Source organism: Oncorhynchus masou, chromosome 12 (genome assembly GCF_036934945.1).
Source record: "Oncorhynchus masou masou isolate Uvic2021 chromosome 12, UVic_Omas_1.1, whole genome shotgun sequence".
Classification (NCBI taxonomy): Eukaryota; Metazoa; Chordata; class Actinopteri; order Salmoniformes; family Salmonidae; genus Oncorhynchus; species Oncorhynchus masou.
In genome coordinates this window covers 37,374,044-37,395,621 of record NC_088223.1, presented here as the reverse complement: position 1 = coordinate 37,395,621, position 21,578 = coordinate 37,374,044, and the positions used below count along the sequence as shown (strand labels likewise).

Genomic DNA, 21,578 nt, shown 5'->3' with positions numbered 1-21,578 from the left:
TCCAGGAACTGCATGCACTGTGAGGTATTGCGTGTGGGCAAAATGCAAAATACAGGCGGTGACACAACAAAATGTGGGAAATGTGAAGGCATGTGAATTTCTGTGGAACTATACATGATAAATAGTATAATGTTCATGTATAAGTTCTAAGACTCTCTGTCGCTCTATTTCCCCGCACCCCCTGTCTTTTCGTCCTCCATAGTCACCATCACTGCTCTCTTCCGCACCAAGTTCCGCATGGACTTCCCCTTTGACCTCCAGGAGCTGCCTGCATTTGCCATCATCGGGTGAGAGAAAGGGTCGAGAGCCCCCAGGAGCGTGGTGAGGGCACGGTGACCACACTGTGTGTAGTTCGTTGTCATAACCCAACATGAATGCCTAACCTCATTCTATGTGCCATAAAGCTCTTACATTGGTAGTTATTTTAAGAACGGAGATGGCGTGTATGGTTTTACTTGCCAGTGTGCTTGCTTCAGCTTCCTAGATTACAGATCTAGAAAAAACGATATGACAGGCTAGATCAACACCAACTAAACTTACATCTGAAGCAGGCACACATACTGTATATTATTCCGAAAATGTACCTTCTCTTGTTCTTATTTGAACCTTGAGAGTGAGTGAGGTAAAGGTGCGGGTGGTTGTCACTGCAGGATCTCCTGCGGCTTCCTGGGGGCCTTCTTCGTCTGGCTGAACCGCCAGGTGGTGCTGTTCATGAGGAAACCCAACGCCATGACACGCTTCCTCACCAGACAGTGAGTTAAAGGGACGGGGGTGATGTATTTTGATGAGACACATGAGGAAAATGCAAACCTGAATTGGGGAGGATCAGGCTAGGGGCTTAGTAGAATGGAATAGAATAGAATAGAATCATCCATTGTCTTTCTCCAAACGAATTTGTGTTGCCGACTGGTGAGTTTTACAAGAACAGACAATCAAACCATCATCCAGACATTGATCGATCCATCTATAAGCAATTAGTGGTCTCTGAAAAAGAAACTGGTTACACTCTCGCTCCAATAGAAATGAATGATTTAGCAGCAACCAGTGCAGCTGCTTTTGTGTGAGCTGAACATAGTTACACTGTAGGGAAGATGATGGATGGGAGCACTGGAATTAGACCAACAGAGACCAGGAGGATGTAATTATATTGTCAGCTTTGAGAGTGTTAAATTGGTGCTTGTTCTTAGGCCTGTCCTACTGGGAGAAAGAGGGAGGAGAAACAGGACATTTGTGAGGAGGGTATTATGGCATAGGGTGCAGTTATGTTGAGAGGATTATATACTGCCGTCGTAAAGTATTCACACCCCGTGTCTTATTCGCCATTTTGTTGTGTAGCAAAGTGGGATTTTTTTTAATTTAATTGTCTTTTTTTTTGGTCAACAATCTACACAAACTACTCAAAGTGGAAGAAGAAAAATGCTTAGAAAATAAAGCACTAATATACTTTGGTTAGATAAGTATTCAACACCCTCAGTTAATACATGTTAGAATCACCGTTGGCAGCGATTATAGTCTCTCTGGGTAAGACTCTGAGAGCTTTGCAAAGCTGGATTGTACAATATTGGCCCATTATTTATTTTTTTTAAACTCCAAGCTCTGGTCTAGTTGTTTGTTGATCAGTGCTAGACATCCATGTTCATAGATTTTCAAGCCAATTTAAGTCCACACTGTAACTAGGCCACTCAGGAACATTTGATGTCATCTTGGTAAGTTACTCCAGTGTACATTTAGCCTTGTGTTTTAGATTATTGTCCTGCTGAAAGGAGGATTTGTCTCCCATTGTCTTTTGGAGAAAAAAAAGCATACCGAAGCAGGTTTTCCTCTAGGACCTTGCCTGTGCTTAGCTCTATTCCTTTTCTTTTTATCCTAGAAAACTCCCTAGTGCTTGCTGATGACAAGCATATCCATAACATGATGCAGCCGCCACCATGCTTGAAAATATGAAGAGTGGTACTCAGTGATGTGTTGTGTTGGATTTTCACCATACACAATGCTTTGTAATTTAGGACAAAAAGTGCATTTTTTGGTCACATTTTTTGCAGTATTACTTTAGTGCCTTATTGCAAACAGGATGCCTGTTTTGCAATATTTGTATTATGTACAGTCTTCCTTCGATTCCCTCTGTCATTTAGGTTAGTATTGTGGAGTAACTACCATGTTGTTGATACATCCTCAGTTTTCTCCTATCACAGACATTAAACTCTGTAACTGGTTTAAAATCCCCATTTGGCTTCATGGTGAAATCCCTGAGCGGTTTCCTTCCTCTCCATCAATTGAGTTAGGAAGGACGCCTGTATCTTTCAGTGGCCGTCGGTGCCATTTAAGATGAGGGAGGACAATTTATTTGTATTTTTCTCATGAGCAGGGCCTTATTTCCTATTACAGCGTATTGGATGACTGTCATTCATATTCCATTCACCCAGTTCCATGTAACAGTGATAGGTTTAGGCTACTACATGATACTCAAATTTTTCCCTGTACCCATCATGAGGTTGCTGCAACCTAGTCTATGAATGAAAGTTTACAACGTAAGTGCACACAGGTCGAGAGAGAGAAGTTTGAGGTGATAGACAGTGACACATGGACAGACAGTGACACAGTCAATACCACCTACCACTCTTGCCTGCATCTAGGTGATATAGGGTGTAATCATTAGTCCAACAGTAAATATGAGTTTCTATTGGACAAATTCAGGTATGTTTATCCCTGTTTTGTTTTAGCAGCGTGTGATTAAATTTTGCATCGTTTTATCTAAAAAGGATAACGTTTTTAAATGTTTTAAAATGTTTGTTTTTATGAAATTCACTGAGGAGGCTGGTCCTCCTCTTCCCCCTCTGAGGAGCAGAGTGACTGGGTGTATTGATACACCATCCAAAGTGTAAATAATAATTTCTCCATGCTCAAAGGGATACTCAATGTCTGTTTTTTTTGTTATCTTCCAATAGGTGTCCTTCTTTGCAAGGCATTGTAAAAACCTCCCTGGTCTTTGTGGTGGAATCTGTGCTTGAAATGCATTGCTCGACTAAGGGACATTAAAGATGATTGTATGTGTGGGGTACAGAGATGAGGTAGTCATAAAACAATTATGTTAAACACCATTATTGCACAGAGAATTAGTCCATGCAGCTTATTTTCTGACTTGTTAAGCAAATTGTTACTCCTAACGTTATTTAGGCTTGCCAAAACAAAGGGCTTGAATATTTACTGTCTTAAGACATTTCAGCTTTTCATTTTTCATTAATTTGTAAAAAAAAATCTAAAAACAGAATTCCACTTTTACACTGCTGGGTATTGTGTGTAGATCAGTGGCACAAAATCGAAATGAAATCCATTTTAAATTCAAGGCTGTAACACAACAAAATGTGGAAAAAGTAACAGGGTGTGAATACTTCCTGAAGGCACTGTATGCTGTATGCCACTTAGCAGACATTTCTATCCAAAGCTATTTACAGTCATGTGTGCATACATTTTACACAAGGGTGGTCCCAGGAATCGAACCCACTATCCTGGCGTTGCAAGTGTCAAAGCGTGCTCTACTAGCCGAGCTACAGAGAACCACAGGGACATAGGGTTGGAACATAGAGTTTTTAATCCCTTTTCTTTCCCCAGCCGACTGATTTTCCCCGGTGTTGTGACCTTAGTGATAGCCAGCTTGACCTTTCCCCCTGGATTTGGACAGTTCATGGCTGGAGAGGTCAGAGTTCAAATATAATTATATTTGCCAATTTTTGTTTCATCTCTCACTATGAATATGCTCTGTAGAAGTCCCTGTTTATTGGGACTTGAAAACATGCTAGTAACACTTTATAACACTTTGATGAATGAGCATAAGTTATTATAAAGTGTTACCAATATTGTTTTGTTTCGCTTAAATGCGACTGTTATCTCCTTTTCTCAATCATGAAAAGCGTCACTGCAGAACAACATTCATAGGATCATCTAACGAGTATAACTATTTACCAAAATATGTCAATTGGGAATTGTTGCTTTCTCATAACTAAAAATACCCACTAGGCACAAACTGTTTGACTCAACATGGTTTCCACGTCATTTCAACCCAAACATTCTATGTGATGACGTTGATTCAACGTGGAAAACTGATTTGAAAGAAAGTAATTCACGTTGTTTTTGTCACCAAACTTTTAACATACATTTTTGTTGTTGTTGAATTCACGTTAGTTGACAACTCAACCAAATGTAAATCAAAACTAGACTCTGCACTCACGTCTGTGCCCAGTGGGCTGGCTGCTAGTAGCAGTCTGTTTCTAGTCTCAAGAGAATTCTACAAGGAGTTGGCACCCAGGTTAAACCTGGACTGTGTAATCTAGATGTTCAGTATAAGCTGGATATTAATTGAAGAAGCCTCTTTGCCCAGCCATTCAGAAAAATGCCCTAGGTTCATCTTGTGTTTTGAGACCGCTTAAAATAGCATGCATAGTTAGTGCGAATTAGGTGTTTAAAGCAGTCAGAAACACCTGTGTGCAGTGGGATCTTCACCCTCAAGCTACGATGTTTAGCACCTTTTAAAGATGGAACTTGTGCCCCATTTCTACCGTGTTAAAATGCAGAGTTGGTTCCAAAACAGACCATTATGCTCACAGTACAGTATTGGCAATTATATCAAAACCTCTCTTTTGGAACTATATTGAATAGGCCTACAGGTTGACATATTTGCACACAAAGCAATCTTCATCTGCAGTATTTTGAACGTGTTCTGACTACAGTACAGTTGGTTTTTGTCAAAATATGATTCGATATTTATATATGCAGTACCAGTCAAAAGTTTAGACACACCTACTCATTCCAGGGTTTTTCTTTATTTTTACTATTTTCTACATTGTAGTATAATAGTGAAGACATAAACTATGAAATAATACATATGGGATCATGTAGTAACCAAAAAACTGTTAAACAAATCAAAATATATTTGAGATTCTTCAAAGTAGCCACCCTTTGCCTTGATGACAGATTTAAACACTCTTGGCATTCTCTCAACCAGCTTCGCAAGGAATACATTTCCAACAGTCTTGAAGTAGTTCCCACATACTTGTTGTCTGCTTTTCCTTTACACTGCGGTCCAACTCATTCCAAACCATCTCAATTGGGTTGATGTCAGGTGATGCAGCACTCCATCACGCTCCTTCTTGGTCAAATAACGCTTACACTGCCTTGAGGTGTGTTTAGGTCATTGTCCTGTTGAAAAACAAATGATAGTCCCACTAAGTGCAAACCAGATGGGATGGTGTATCGCTACAGAATGCTGTGGTAGCCATGCTGGTTAAGTGTGCCTTGAATTCTAAATCAATCACAGACAGTGTCACCAGCAAGGCACCCCCCACACCATCACACATTTTCCTCCATGCTTCACGGGGGGAACCACACATGCAGAGGTCATCCATTCACCTACTCTGCATCTCACAAAGACACGGCGGTTGGAACCAAAAATCTCAAAGTTGGACTCATCAGACCAAAGGACAGATTTACACCGCTCTAATGTCCATTGCTCGTGTTTCTTGGCGCAAGAAAGTCTCTTCTTGTTGGAGTGGTTTCTTTGCAGCAATTCAACCATGATGGCTTGCTTCACGCAGTTTCCTCTAAACAGTTGATGTTGAGATGTGTCTGCTACTTTGTGGCGCTCTGTGCAATGTGTGACTATACTGACAAACGCTACGGGGTGGAAAAGAAATTGGGCTGCAATTTCTGAGGCTGGTAGCTCCAATGAACTTATCCTCTGCAGCAGAGGTACATCTGGGTCTTCCTTTCCTGTGGCGGTCCTCACGAGAGCCAGTTTCGTCATAGCCCTTGATGGTTTTTGCGACCGCACTTGAAGAAACTTTAAACGTTTTAGAAATTTTCCGGATTGACTGACCTTCTGTGTTAAAGTATCTCTTTGCTTATTTGAGCTGTTCTTTCCATAATATGGGCTTGGTCTTTTACCAAATAGGGCTATCTTCTGTATACCACCCCTACCTTGTCACAACACAACTGATTGGCTCAAACGCATTAAGAAGGAAAGAAATGCCACAAATGAACTTTTAACAAAGCACACCTGTTAATTGAAATGCATTCCAGGTGACTACCTCATGAAGCTGGTTGAGAAAATGCCTAGAGTGTCATCAAGGAAAATGGTGGCTACTATGAAGAATCTCAAATATAAAATATATTTTGATTTGTTTAACACTTTAATTACTACATGATTCCACAGTCTTGATGTCTTCACTATTAGTCTGCAATGTAAAAAATAGTAAAAATAAAGACAAGCCTTGGAATGAGTAGGTGTGTCCAAACTTATGACTGGTACTGTATATATTAAACTATACATTACACATTTTAACACAATTTATCCCTTACTCTTTTTAACACTTTTTCATTAACACTTTTTAACCCTATTTTTCATAAACACTTTTTAACACTATTTTTCATTAACACTATTTTTCATTAACACTATTTTTATTTATTTTTTTATTTTTTATTACCCCTTTTTCTCCCCAATTTGGTAGTATCCAATTATTAGTAGTTACTATCTTGTCTCATCGCTACAACTCCTGTACGGGCTCGGGAGAGACGAAGGTCGAAAGTCATGCATCCTCCGAAACACAACCCAACCACGCCGCACTGCTTCTTAACACAGTGCGCATCCAACCCGGAAGCCAGCCGCACCAATGTGTCGGAGGAAACACCGTGCACCTGGCGACCTTGGTTAGCGCGCACTGCGCCCGGCCCGCCACAGGAGTCGCTGGTGCGCGATGAGACATGGATATCCCTACATGCCAAACCCTCCCTAACCCGGACGACGCTAGGCCAATTGTGCGTCCGTGGGGCGAGTTCTTGCCATTACCTTTTCCATCTTCCTTTCCTTTCTTTCATGCCACCGCCAGCTAATGCCCAGAGAATGCATCAACTCGCTGTTCGACAACTTCACCTGGACCAAAATCTGGGGCTCCCCCCCTCCCCCCGGCCTGGGGCGCTCCTCTGCCTGGCTGCACCCCGACGTCAGCGTCTTTGTCATCCTCCTGCTCTTCTTCGTCATGAAGGTACCCTTCCTCATTCCCCTGCTCCCTCCTCCCTCTTTCTTTTCCACCCCGTAGCGCTTGTCAGTATGGTCACATGTTGCACATAGCGCCACTCAGTACAATGGCGGACTCCTGGTTGACTCACTCATCTCAGTAGAATAAGAATCTCCTTCAGAGAGACTGTGGTGGAGATGTAATCCTTAGCACTCCATCAGTATCAAACTCGACATAGTTGCCTAGAGATTTCCACTGAGTGTACTGGAGGATAAGAGTGCAATACTGTGAGTGTTAGCATCAGTAGGATTAGTATTTCCCATCGAGGAGATAGTGATGTGTATCTTGTCACAATGGCATTATTGGATTGGAGAAATGTCACCGAATAGACAAGTCGGGAATGTAGTCTAGTATTTGAAAAAAAACGTTCAAGTCAAATCCTCTATACTTTTGTGGAAGTGCTAAGATGCATTAACTCTGCTCAGTTACTAATTGAATTCCATCCATGTCCCAGTTTTGGATGTCTGCTGTTTCCACGACGATGCCCATCCCTTCTGGAGCCTTCATGCCTGTCTTCATACTCGGTAAACAGAAGCACAAGATTATCATATGTTATTAGTTGTAATATGAACACAAATTCCATATCCATTTTTTATATTTCCTTGTTCATATCAATTGACAGAGAGAGTGACCCAAAAGCCTACAGTACATGACTATTGTATAAAGCTTCATGAGTAATCATGTAGTAAAGCATTCCGGGTCGTTTTTAATCAGTGTACCTTCAAGGATGCGATGTCGTGTATAACCAAAGAGTGGAAAATTACTAGTGAGCCACATGGATAGATGGGTGCTTAGGAGAGTGGCGGAGGAGGCCGGGGTGGGGGTGGGGGTGGGGGGGGGTGGGTGGGGGGTTTAAACATCATATAGCCAACATGCAAAGTAAACATGACATTCCGCCTCCCATATCCACCATTTTTTCCAAACCAGGAGCCTCTTTTGGCCGGCTCGTGGGGGAGATCATGGCTGCCCTCTTCCCCGATGGGATTCTGTTTGATGGAATCTTGTACCGCATCATCCCAGGAGGGTACGCAGTCATTGGTTAGTCTCCCTTTCCACCTCCTCCTCTCCCTGTCTCAGTCAGTGCCTGCCCGTCATCCCCCTTTGGTGTGACAGTGAAATGTCACTGTCTGTTCCCCCTCTCCTGTCCTCTGCTGTCTCGGTGACCATAAACCTATACGCTACCATTAATCTCCTTCATCTTCCCTCTCTCACCCTACAAACCCCCCTCTTTTCCTCTGCTCCTTTCATTCCATCCCTTTTACTCTTTCTTCCTTCGCTATTCCCACATGCCGTTCTGTACATCATTACCAACCCTGGGTCCCTGATATAGTGTTTCTCTTCCTCACCCCTCATCCCTTGTTCTTCACCCCATTCCTCATCCCTTCTTTCCCTCCTGCCATCCCTCCTGTACTTGTCCACAAACTATGAGTAGTGTGTTGCCTCTTCCCATTAATCCCTCCCATCTTTTGCCATCCACCCATCACCCCCCCCTCCATTTTTTTGTATATCCCTCCCTAATTATGGATCATCCATCTACACATCACTTCCACCTGCAAATGCCTGTTTTCTTCCTCTGTCTTCCATTTCCTTCCTCTTCTCCCTCCTCACTCCCAGGAGCGGCGGCACTGACCGGGGCGGTGACCCACACGGTGTCCACGGCGGTTATCTGCTTTGAGCTGACGGGCCAGATCTCTCACATCCTGCCCATGATGGTGGCCGTGATCCTGGCTAACATGGTGGCCCAGGGCCTGCAGCCCTCGCTCTATGACTCCATCATCCAGATCAAGAAACTGCCTTACCTCCCTGAGCTGGGCTTTGGACACATCAGGTGTGCAAAGAGAAGCTGCAACCAAGGTGACATGTTGGCTCTAAGGGGGCCCAGTTGCATTGAGGGTCTCATGCTAAAAGAATGAGTTGTTTGAGTCAATATGGCCGCCTCAGCATGCTTGATTCTTCAACATAAACACACCCGTAGTACACAGTGTTGAGCATGAATTAATGATTGGCATTTCCTTCTGACTTACAGCCAGTATAACATCTTTGTGGAGGACATCATGGTTAGGAAAGTGAAGTTTCTCTCATTACAGTCCACCTACAGGGAGTTGATACACCTCCTGGATTCCACTTCTCTCAAAACGATACCACTAGTGGATTCAACAGGTAAAAATGTATGCATTTGTTTGTGAACGTGAGGATACATTTCAGTGTCTTCATTTCTTGAGTGGTTCATCATCATGTGACTCTTCCTGTAGACTCTATGATCCTCTTGGGCTCCATCGAGCGGTCAGAGCTCCACGCTCTCTGTGATTGGTGGCTCTCTGCAGAGAGGCGGATCCTCAGGCAGGAACAGCGTTTGCAGGAACAGAACCAGTATGCCAAAGACAGCTGGGAATCCTTTGCCTTTGTGGATGAAGATGACGAGGAGAGTGGAGATAAGGTGTGTTAGAGACACCAAGGGGAAATGTTCATAAGGAATCAAAAACACACTCATAGAAAATCAATCAAATCAAAGTTTATTGGTCGCCTATAGGGCTGTTATGGTGACCGTATTACCGCCACACCCGCGGTTACGAGTCATGAAGGCAGTCAACTTGTCTGCTAAATATGGCATAGCCAGATCAGGACCTAACATAAGGACAACTCAGAGTATGTTATTTTGTTCATCTGAAGTAGACTACATTTTCTTCATATCATGTTTCTTTAGACCAGTCTAAAATAAATAATGGATTTATTGTGAAGGTGTAGACTATATTACATGGACTTATTAGACTTTTTAAAATGTAGATGTTCCAAAGGTCTGCATCAGTGACTTGTAGTCTGGGTGGAAGTCAGGAGATGCTGAATGCGTTTATGTTAATTAACGGTCAATTACTGTGAGACCGGCAGTCATTTTCTTGACAATCACCGGTTGAATTTTGTGACCGCCACAGCCCTAGTCGCATACACAGATATGCAGATGTTATCACAGGTACAACAAACAATGGTTCTAAAAGGGTTGATCTACAAGGACAGGGTTCTACTTGGGTCTGCATGCACATTTTTTCATCCAAGAAGGTTTTTTGAAGGGTACTAAAAGGATCCAAGGTTCTACCTGGAACCGGAAAGTGTTCATCTACAGGAACAAGCTGGAAAACGCTTACTGAAGCGCCTTGCTGCAAGGAACTTGTATTGTGCCATTATTTAAGCCTTCAACGTGATGAATTTACTGTTGTGTTAAATTTCCCAGAGTACCCCAGTTCAGGAAGAGAGCAATGGCCCCCTGCCATCTCCTAAACCACAGGAGCCCTTGTCCAATCACACAGCTCCTGGTGAGTTGAACCATCTCCGTGGAACAATGCTTCTATCGGTGCCTGGCAACAGTGTCATCTATTATTATACAGCTTATTGTATATTCATATTATTATACAGCTTATTGTATATTCATATTATTATACAGCTTATTGTATATTCATATTATTATACAGCTTATTGTATATTCATATTATTATACAGCTTATTGTATATTCATATTATTATACAGCTTATTGTATATTCATATTATTATACAGCTTTGAATTATTTTGTTATCAATCTTAACATCAAGACACCTTTGTAGAGGACTTTGACCTTCGTTCATCACAACTTTTATCATCTGTCCTTTTCAGAAAAGGGCCATCTTCAGTCTGTTAGGAGAACTCTACGGAATATCTTCACCTCTCGAGACAGACAGGCAGAGGGACAGTCACAGGTAGTCTAAAACTGTGTGTGTACAGAATGTCTGTGTCTGTGCCTGTGACTCTACGTTAGTGCTGGGCGATTAACCAACATGTCAGTTTTCTTGTTTGTTTTTTTAAACAACTAATTGACCAACGTCGGTTCAATTATTTGAATTCCATGTTTTTTTTCTTCTGTGAACTCAATGTACATTTTCTCTGGAGATAAATCAGATCAAGCCCGGATCTGTGCGATGTAGTAGGGAGTTGTAGTTTCCAACAGGCCAATATACTACTTAGTCTGGCACATTAAACATGGTAATTGACTACAATGATCATAATCCCTTGTGCACCTACTTGTCCAGTCTGTGTGGTGCAGACACAAAGAGGGAGAGAAGAGACAGAAGACCTCGCTATCGAGAGTTGGATAGAGAGCAGGTACTTTGTGAGGTATCTCGACCTGAAAATACATAATCTAAGTGATTCATAGTTTGTATTCAGCAGTCATAAAAATATGCCTTATTTACTTTGAAGAACTCGGATACTAAAATTGTGATTTTGTCAGACGGCATAGGCAGCAGCTCTATAGAGACGAGATGGTGGCTTGGAATGAAATAAAATAATCAAATAATACAAATGCAATATACACTGAGTACAAGACATTCTCTTTCCATGACATAGACTGACCATACTGAGACAGGTTTAAAGGAATATTTGTATGCCTTGAGACAATTGAGACATGGATTGTGTATGTGTGAATGGGCAAGACAAAGGATTGAAGTGCCTTTGAACTGGGTATGGTAGTAGCAGTCAGACGCACCAGTTTGAGTGTGTCAAGAACTGCAACGCTGCTGGGGTTTTCACAGTTTCCCGTGTGTATCAAGAATGGTCCACCACCCAAAGGACATCCAGCCAACTTGACACAACTGTGGGAAGCATTGGGGTCAATATGGGCCAGCATCCCTGTGGAATGCTTGTGACACCTTGTAGAGTCCATACCCCCAACCAATTGAGGCTGTTCTGAGGGCAAAAGGAGGTGCAACCATTGACACAGGAAGTAAGGGTGCTGAAGGTGCTGCACCGCACTGTGAAAAATCTGAAATAAAACAGTTCTAATAATAAACACAAAAAATGTATTTAAAAAAAAAACTTAACCAAAGTAGCGCTCTTGGCCTTTACTCGTCATGTATTAGTGGACCGGTATTGCCGCCTGTAGCATGGACAAAAAACCCAACCAACCTCAAAGCACTAATCGCTCAGCACTGCCGTGCACACACCAATATCTTCCTAACGATCACTAAAGTATTTCTGGTGCAGCAAATAAAGAGAATTGAGCAGCAAATAAATTACTGGGGTAATGAGCTGTTGAGATGTAGACACAGGTGAAGTTGGACGTTTACATACAACTTTGACAAATACATTTAAACTCAGTTTTTCACAATTGCTGACATTTAATCCCAGTAAAAAGTCCCTGTTTTAGGTCAGTTAGGATCACCACTTTATTTTAAGAATGTGAAATGACAGAATAATAGTAGAGAGAATGATTTATTTCAGCATTAATTTCTTTCATCACATTCCCAGTGGGTCAGAAGTTTACATACACTCAATTTGAATTTGGTAGCATTGCCTTTAAATTGTTTAACTTGGATAAACGTTTCGGGTAGCCTTCCACAAGCTTCCCACAATAAGTTGGGTGAATTTTGTCCCATTCCTCCCGACAGAGCTGGAGTAACTGAGTCAGGTTTGTCGGCCTCCTTGCTCGCACACGCTTTTTCAGTTCTGCCCAGAAATGTTCTATGGGATTGAGGTCAGTGCTTTGTGATGGCCACTCCAATGCCTTGACTTTGTTGTCCTTAAGCCATTTTGCCACAAATTTGGAAGTATGCTTGGGGTCATTGTCCATTTGGAAGACCCATTTGCGACCAAGCTCTAACTTCCTGACTCATGTCTTGAGATGTTGCTTCAATATATCCACATAATTTTCTTTCCTCATGATGCCATCTATTTTGTGAAGTGCACCAGTCCCTCCTGCAGCAAAGCACCCCCACAAGAGGATGCTGCCACCCCTGTGCTTCACGGTACGGATGGTGTTCTTTGGCTTGCAAGCCTCCCCCTTTTTCTTCCAAACATAACGATGGTCATTATTGCCAAAATGATCTATTTTTGTTTCATCAGACCACAGGACTTTTCTCCAGAAAGTACAATCTTTGTCCCCGTGTGCAGTTGCAAATGGTAGTGTGGCTTTTTCATGGCGCTTTTGGAGCAGTGGCTTCTTCCTTGCTGAGTGGCCTTTCAGGTTATGTCGATATAGGACTCGTTTTACTGTGGATATATATACTTTTGTACCTGTTTCCTCTAGCATCTTCACAAGGTCCTTTGCTGTTGTTCTGGGATTGATTTGCACTTTTCACACCAAAGTACGTTCATCTTTAGGAGACAGAAAGTGTCTCCTTCCTGAGCAGTATGACGGCTGCGTGGTCCCATGGTGTTTATACTTGCGTACTATTGATTGTACAGATAAACGTGGTACCTTCATGCGTTTGGAAATTGCTCCCAAGGATGAACCAGACTGTCCCATGATGTCAAGCAAAGAGGCACTGCGTTTGAAGGTAGGCCTTGAAATACAACCACAGGTACACCTCCAATTGACTCAAATTATGTCAATTAGCCTATCAGAAGCTTCTAAAGCCATGACATCATCATGACAGAGTTTTCCAAGCTTTTAAAGGCAATGTCAACTTTGTTTATGTTAACTTCTGACCCACTGGAATTGTGATACAGGGAATTATAAGTGAAATAATCTGTCTGTAATCAATTGTTGGAAAAATGACTTGTGTCATGCACAAAGTAGATGTCCTAAATGACTTGCCAAAACTATAGTTTGTTGACAAGACATTTATGGAGTGGTTGAAAAACGAGTTTTAATGACTCCAACCTAAGTGTATGTAAACTTCCAACTTCAACTGTATCTTCTATCCTTGGCAGTTTAATTGTAAAACCATATTTCAAGAAGGGAAATATAAATATTTAGCCATTACATTTGCGTGGGATGAATCTCATTACTGAGCTCTGCTCTCTACGTACACACACTCCTTTATCTAATTGCGTGCGACATGAAATCACATGAATTGCAAATGGAGATTGTTCCGAGTGTGTGCATAGTCAAACATATTCCCTCTTAGTTCTATATGTTAATCAACATATGACTTATGGTTATTATTTCCCTGGTATGGCTGGTTGGCTTTTCATATTACCATTCTATACTGCAAATATGAACAACAATGCATGTTAATGATACTCAAGGATGTACTTGTAAGTACAGGGTTTGAATGTGCACCTTTTGGTCAACCTACTGTATCTCCCTATTCAATGAGGATTCTAATATTTTGTCACCTGTCATAGTTGTGCAGTTTTCTACTGGGTAGGCCAGCCTTTGGTTTGAATTGTGCACCCCAAACTCATGACTATTTCATAATGAAAAGTTATTGTTATATTTCACACAAACGCCTGGCTTTAGAAATCAACAAGAGTACATCGATGAACATTCAGCCCACACAAAACATGTTATTCTTGACACTGTATTCAACCAAATCGTTCTATATATTTTGAGGAGACAAATATGAGTTCTTGGTTTCAAGAACAGCCGCCATCAGCTATGTTACGGGAAGCAGAAGTGTAGAGACTCTCGTCACCTCATCTTGAAACTCTTCAAAGATAGTGGGGGCAACTAAATATATGTGCATGACGTTACTCGGGAAGTGTCTTATCTTATTTTATTTTATCCTACCTCTATTTTCTCTCTCTCTCATCAGGAGCCTTGCGCCAACCCTCTCCTGTCCGATACGATGACACCAGAAGAGGTAACTGATCTCATTCAGGTCCACTTAAGTGTGTCCCCAAGAACTTTACTTCCCCTGATGCCATGCCAAATGATTAGAGTAGGCTGCCTTGTACATTTTCCAACACTTTTGTACTTTTTACCTTTATTTAACTAGTCAACTCAGTTAAGAACAAATTCTTATTTTCAATGACAGCCTAGGAACAGTGGGTTAACTGCCTGTTCAGGGGTAGAACGACAGATTTGTACCTTGTCAGCTCGGGGATTTGAACTTGCAACCTTCCGGTTACTAGTCCAATGCTCTAACCACTAGGCTACCCTTGTCATAAGGGTCTGGGTTAACATGTCGAAACACATAAGAGGGTTAAAATGTGTCAACATCCATACATCTCTTATGGAGGCAGTTGACATTGAAGGTTGCGTTTTAGAGTGTTTTTAGACAATTACAGTGTTGCGTTTCTTGACATTGTGTCTGATTGGCTGGAGCAGATCAAAGAATGGGAGGAGGCTGAGATGGACAAGCCAATGGAAATTGATCAGATCCGAATAGATCCCTCCCCTTTCCAGCTAGTGGAGAGGACATCATTACACAAGGTTGGTTCAAGTGCTGCCAATTCATACCAATTTGGAGATATAGTATCTGACATCATGTCTAGACACATGGAAATACGAACGATAGTGGATTTGCTTAGAACAGAAGCCTTACCAAAATGTTGCGGCCTAATTTGACGTCTGACCTTTTCTGCCTGTCCCAGACCCACACTCTCTTCTCATTACTGGGCCTGAGTCATGCCTATGTCACCAGTATCGGAAAACTGGTGGGTGTTGTTGCACTTAAAGAGGTAAGAAAACGTCCTTTTCTCTTTCTTTTATCTCTTTCTCTATTTCTGTTTCACAGTATTTCATTATCTTTTGCTTGTGACGGAACCTGACAGTTTAGTAAGAGTTGAGTCAAATTGCCTTATGAGTCTACTCATCATGCTATTTTCACGTAATTCAATGTTTTGTTCTTCTAATGTGTCCCCTCCCTTTCCCTGTTCCCACTACCCCATTCTCTCCCAGCTGCAAAAGGCCATCGAGGGCTCCACCCGTAGCGGGGTCCGGCTACGTCCCCCTCTGGCCAGCTTCAGCAACACCAGCCGAAAGTCATCCAAACCCCAGGCAACCTCCGCTCCCTCCTCCCCAACCACCCCCTCCTCCCCTCTCTCCCAGGCTCCCATCTTCCCCCATGCCACTGCCCCGCCACCTCCCCCGACACAGGAGGAGATGGACGTGTGGATCGAGGGCACGAGGCGGGAGGTGGCAGAGGTGAACAGCAGCAGTAGTAGTAGCAGCAGCGGAACGGGGAGCAGCAGTAGCAACAGTAGCCCCTCACTACCCCACTCCTTGCCCCTCTCCATCCCCCTCACCTCGCCCCTCTCCATGCCCCTCACCGTTGCTCTCTCCATCCCCCTCGCCGCCTTCTCCTCTCCCCTCACCGCCCTCCGGCCTGTCGCAAAGCAGCAAGTGGAGGAGGAGAGTGAAGATGAGCAGCCCATCTAGCCTTTATAGACGAGTGATGTTTTTTTATAACGTTTTTTTTATGGTGTGAATTTCTCTTTTAGTCTTTCTCTATCCCTCCATCTTCTCTCTCTCCCTATTGCCCTTTCCCTCTTTCACTCTCTCGCTGTTCCTTCTCGCACCCTCTTTCTTCACTCGATGAATGATGTCTGTGAATCCACGAGGAGAAATAATCTGGGCTCGATAGTAGTACTTGACCTTTTAAGATTAGAATTGATGTCATTGGTTTTTAAACAGGAGACAATGGCTACCCGTGGTGCTCCAAGAGCTAAAAAATCAACAAGGCCCCAAAACGACCTTTACTAAACCCATCCTCACCTTGGGAGGGAGTTTTATGATCACCATGCTGGGTTGATAGATGACAGTGTTAAATCAGACTGACGACAGCCAACTCAGATGTAATGATGCTAGAGGTTTTTTACTTAATGATGCCATGACTCCAGCTGAACAACCGCCATCCCCCTCTGTAATTTAGATGAATCGCTCACTTGATGATAACGCAAAACAAACACATACTGATGACATTATTATGAAACTTGGTGACTTTTACGTTGGTGACTTTTCCTACCTCCCCCCAAAAAAGCTGGGTTGTGTTCATTAGGCACCAGATGGAGATAAATGGACTGAAACAAGGGGGACTACCTCAACCTTGGCCAATAAGAAAGGCTCATTTTCGTTTTACACTGCGAAACATTGTAAAACATTACCCTTTGCATGCCCTAATAAACAAAACCCTAATGTTCTTCTGACACAAATCAAATATATTTTATTGGCCGCATAGACATATTTAGCAGTTGGTATTGCGGGTGTAGCGAAATGTGTGTTCGTAGCTCCAACAGTGCAGTAATATCTAACAATTCACACAACAAATCTAAAAGTAAAAGAATGGAATTAAGAAATATATAAATAGTAGATTGAGCAATGTTGGAGTGGCATTGACTAAAATACAGTAGAATAGAATACAGTATATACATATGAGATGAGTAAAGCAGGATGTAAACATTATTAAAGTGACTAGTGTTCCGTTATTAGAGTGGCCAGTGATTCCAAGTCTATGTACTGAGCACAGAAGAAAAAATCTACGGTATGACGCAATGCTTTATCTGAAAAGTAGTTGGATGATGAATGAAGTTCTGTCATTCTACCACAACCACCTTTTTCTTTCTCCCGCTCTCTCTCTTCTTCAAACAGTTTCTCAGGTTGCTCCCTATGTCTTTAAACCTGCAGATGTTGGACAGAGGAATCTTCCTGTCTGTTAATTGAAAAGGATTTTGATTGTATGATGTCGATATGTTTTTTAAGGTATGAATGTACAGTTGAAGTCGAAAGTTTGCGTACACTTAGGTTGGAGTCATTAAAACTCATGTTTCAAACACTCCACAAATTTCTTGTTAACAAACTATAGTTTTGGCAAGTCGGTTAGGACATCTACTTTGTGCAAGTAATTTTTGCAACAATTGTTTACAGACAGATTATTTCACTTATAATTCACTGTGTCACAATTCCAGTGGGTCAGAAGTTTACGTACATGAAGTTGACTGTGCCTTTAAACATCTTGGAAAATTCCAGAAAATGATGTCATGGCTTTAGACGCTTCTGATAGGCTAATTGATATCATTGAGTCAATTGGAGGTGTACCTGTGGATGTATTTCAAGGCATACCTTCAAACTCAGTGCCTCTTTGCTTGACATCATGGGACAATCAAAAGAAATCAGCCAAGACCTCAGAACAATAATTATAGACCTCCACAAGTCTGGTTCATCCTTGGGAGCAATTTCCAAACGCCTGAAAGTACCACGTTTATCTGTACAAACAATAGTACGCAAGTATGAACACCATGGGACCACGCAGCCGTCATACCGCTCAGGAAGGAGACTCAGTGCCTCTTTGTCTCCTAGAGATGAACGTACTTTGGTGCGAAAAGGGCAAATCAATCCCAGCACAACAGCAATGGACCTTGTGAAGATGCTGGAGGAAACAGGTACAAAAGTATCTATATCCACTTTAAAACGTGTCCTATATCGACATAACCTGAAAGGCCACTCAGCAAGGAAGAAGCCACGGCTCCAAAACTGCCATGAAAAAGCCAGACTATGGGTTTCAACTGCACATGGGGACAAAGAGCGTACTTCTTGGAGAAAAGTCCTGTGGTCTGATGAAACAAAAATAGAACTGTTTGGCCATAATGACCATCGTTATGTTTGGAGGAAAACGGGGGAGGCTTGCAAGCCGAAGAACACCATCACAACCGTAAATCACGGTGGTGGCAGCATCATCTTGTGGGGATATATTGAAGCAACATGTCAAGACATCAGTAAGGAAGTTAAAGCTTGGTCGCAAATGGGTCTTCCAAATGGACAATGACCCCAAGCATACTTCCAAAGTTGTGGCAAAATGGCTTAAGGACAACAAAGTCAAGGTATTGGAGTGGCCATCACAAAACCCTGACCTCAATCCCATTGTGGGCAGAACTGAAAAAGCGTGTGCAAGCAGGGAGGCCTACAAGCCTGACTCAGTTACACCAGCTCTGTCAGGAGGAATGGGCCAAAATTCACCCAACTTATTGTGGGAAGCTTGTGGAAGGCAACCTGAAACGTTTGACCCAAGTTAAACAATTTAAAGGCAATGCTACCAAATACTAATTGAGTGTATGTAAACTTCTGACCCACTGGGAATGCGATGAAAGAAATAAAAGCTGAAATAAATCATTCTCTCTACTATTATTCTGACATTACTCATTCATAAAATAAAGTGGTGATCCTGACTGACCTAAGACAGGGATTTTTTACTCTGGTTAAATGTCAGCAATTGTGGGAAAATGGAGTTTAAATGTATTTGGCTAAGGCATATGTAAACGTCCGACTTCAACTGTATTTACAGTACACTAGAATGTGTGAGCACACATGTTTACGTTTCTTTGTCTGTCTTTAGTCGTGTATTTATTTATCTTTTCGTAGAGCCAATTTGTCTCTGAACGTATTAACAATGTGTAATGTAGTTAATAAATGTTAATAACTTATCTGCCAAATTCTTTATTATTGTGATTATTCAAGGCATATAGATTTGGAACAGCATAATGAATCATGTAAAATGATTAACTGAAAACGAATGCAACTTTTATGAAACTATTACTAGGAAATGTGGTGCTACTTACACTATATTAAATGAACATGGGCTTTTGGAATTCACTTTTGTACTTAGCAACATGCCTGTTCGTTTAAAGCAGTAGAGGAATCTTTGTCATATTGACGAATTGGTGAACAAATTAGTGGTTCTCAGCTCCACTCCCACACTTCAGTCTTTCTGTCTCTCACTTCTATTGTCATCAACGTTACAGGCAGTAAAACAATCTCCTCCAACAGAAGAATTAGTCGGTTATGAAGAGACAGACTGAGGGTAGTGATACCTACAGTAAGATGGCAGTAACAGAACTGCCATCTTACTGTTGTCAGGACTAGAACACTCCAGATTTCATAGCATTGTCGGAGGAACTAACGGCTTCCAAAAAAATATATGAGTAAATGTTTTGTCTTTTTAATACTTTTCAGCTGTGTCCGAATGAATGGAATATTTTAATTGTCCTTTATTCATAATGGGTGTGAGTGACCCAGTCTACTCTCTGAATCCTAATCCAGCCGGCAAGCATATAGCAGTTTAGGCTCAATTCAGGATTTAATTGAGAATGCCTAATAAATTCCAATGAAATTATTTTAATTGAATTTCATTTGAATTGAAGTAGATAACAGTGTACAGAATTAAAGGAAAACTAATTATAGTACCAATAAGCGCAAACCAGATGGGATGGCGTATCGCTGCAGTATACTGTGCTAGCCATGCTGGTTAAGTGTGCCTTCTAAATAAATCACTGACAGTGTCACCAGCAAAGCACCCCCACACACCATCACACCTCCTCCATGCTTCACAGTGGGAACCACACATATAGAGATCATCCATTCACCTGCTCTGCATCTCGCAAAGACATGGCGGTTGGAACCAAAAATCTCAAATTGAGACTCATCAGACCAAAGAACAGACTTCCACTGGTCTAATGTCCATTGCTCAAGTTTCATGGCCCAAGCAAGTCTCTTCTTATTATTTGGTGTCCTTTAGGAGTGGTTTCTTTGCAGCAATTCAATCATAAAGGCCTGATTCACACAGTCTCATCTGAACAGTTGATGTTGAGATGTGTCTGTTACTTGAACTCTGTGAAGCATTTATTTGGGCTGCAATTTCTGTGGTTGGGAACTTTAATGAACTTATCCTCTGCAGCAGAGGTAACTCTGGGTCTTCCTTTCCTGCGGCAGTCCTCATGAGAGCCAGTTTTATCATAACGCTTGATGGTTTTTGCGACTGCACTTGAAGAAACAACCAAAGTTCTTAGCATTTTCTGGATTGACTGACGTGGACTGTCGTTTCTCTTTGCTTGTTTGAGCTGTTCTTGCCATAATATGGACTTGGTCTTTTACCAAATAGGGCTATCTTCTGTATAATACTCATACCATGTGACAACACAACTGATTGGCTCAAACACATTAAGAAGGAAAGAAATGCCACAGATTAACTTTTAACAAGGCACACCTGTTAATTGAAATGCATTCCAGGTGACTACCTCATGAAGCTGGTTGAGAGAATGTGGAGAGTGTGCAAAGCTGTCATCAAGGCAAAGGGTGGCAACTTTGAAGAATCTCAAATATAAAATATATTTTGATTTGTTTAACACTTTAATAATTACTACATGATTCCATATGTGTTATTTCATAGTATTGATGTCGTCACTATTATTCTACAATGTAGAAAATAGTAAAAATAATGAAAAACCCTGGAATGAGTAGGTGTGTCCAAACGTTTGACTGGTACTGTATATAAAGTATTGTTGAAACAATTGATTTTTAGGACAAACTCTTAAAATGTATGATCAAGGAAAGCATAACCTATATGCAAATTTTATTATACTGTATATAATGAAAAAAATATGAACGCAAACTTTTCACAGATTTTACTGAGTTAGAGTTCATATATAGAAATCAGTCATTAATTAGGCCCTGATCTATAGATTTTACATGACTGGGAATACAGATGGTCAGACGCCTTAGAAAAAAGTTAGGTTGTGGATCAGAAAACCAGTCTGTATCAGGTGTGACCACTATTTGCATCATGCAGAGTAGAGTTGATCAGTCTATTGTTTGTGGCCTATGGAATGTTGTCGCACTCTGCTTCAATGGCTGTGCGAAGTTTCTGGATATTGGCGGGAACTGGAACACGTTGATCCAGAGCATCCAAACATGGTCAATTGGTGACACGTCTGGTGAGTATACAGGCCATGGAAGAACTGGGACATTTTCAACTTCCAGGAAATGTGTACAGATCGTTTCAACATGGGGCCGTGCATTATCATGCTAAATCATGAGGTGATGGCGGTG

The 21,578-nt window shown here is 41.7% G+C and overlaps 1 protein-coding gene across 1 annotated transcript in view; it reads left to right on the top strand.

Moving 5' to 3' along the window:
* LOC135549308 (chloride channel protein 1-like) overlaps window positions 1-17,961 on the top strand; it is a 36,243-nt gene extending 18,282 nt beyond the window's left edge. Inside the window, exons 11-25 of the mRNA XM_064979316.1 lie at window positions 203-287; window positions 651-752; window positions 3,610-3,694; window positions 6,879-7,034; window positions 7,522-7,591; window positions 7,995-8,105; window positions 8,682-8,895; window positions 9,094-9,227; window positions 9,320-9,504; window positions 10,294-10,375; window positions 10,712-10,794; window positions 14,572-14,619; window positions 15,087-15,191; window positions 15,353-15,439; window positions 15,660-17,961. Of these exons, the coding sequence (XP_064835388.1) occupies window positions 203-287; window positions 651-752; window positions 3,610-3,694; window positions 6,879-7,034; window positions 7,522-7,591; window positions 7,995-8,105; window positions 8,682-8,895; window positions 9,094-9,227; window positions 9,320-9,504; window positions 10,294-10,375; window positions 10,712-10,794; window positions 14,572-14,619; window positions 15,087-15,191; window positions 15,353-15,439; window positions 15,660-16,139 (2,027 nt within the window). The 3' untranslated portion in view covers window positions 16,140-17,961. The remainder of the gene's footprint in view (window positions 1-202; window positions 288-650; window positions 753-3,609; window positions 3,695-6,878; window positions 7,035-7,521; window positions 7,592-7,994; window positions 8,106-8,681; window positions 8,896-9,093; window positions 9,228-9,319; window positions 9,505-10,293; window positions 10,376-10,711; window positions 10,795-14,571; window positions 14,620-15,086; window positions 15,192-15,352; window positions 15,440-15,659) is intronic.
* Window positions 17,962-21,578: the final 3,617 nt, after the last annotated feature.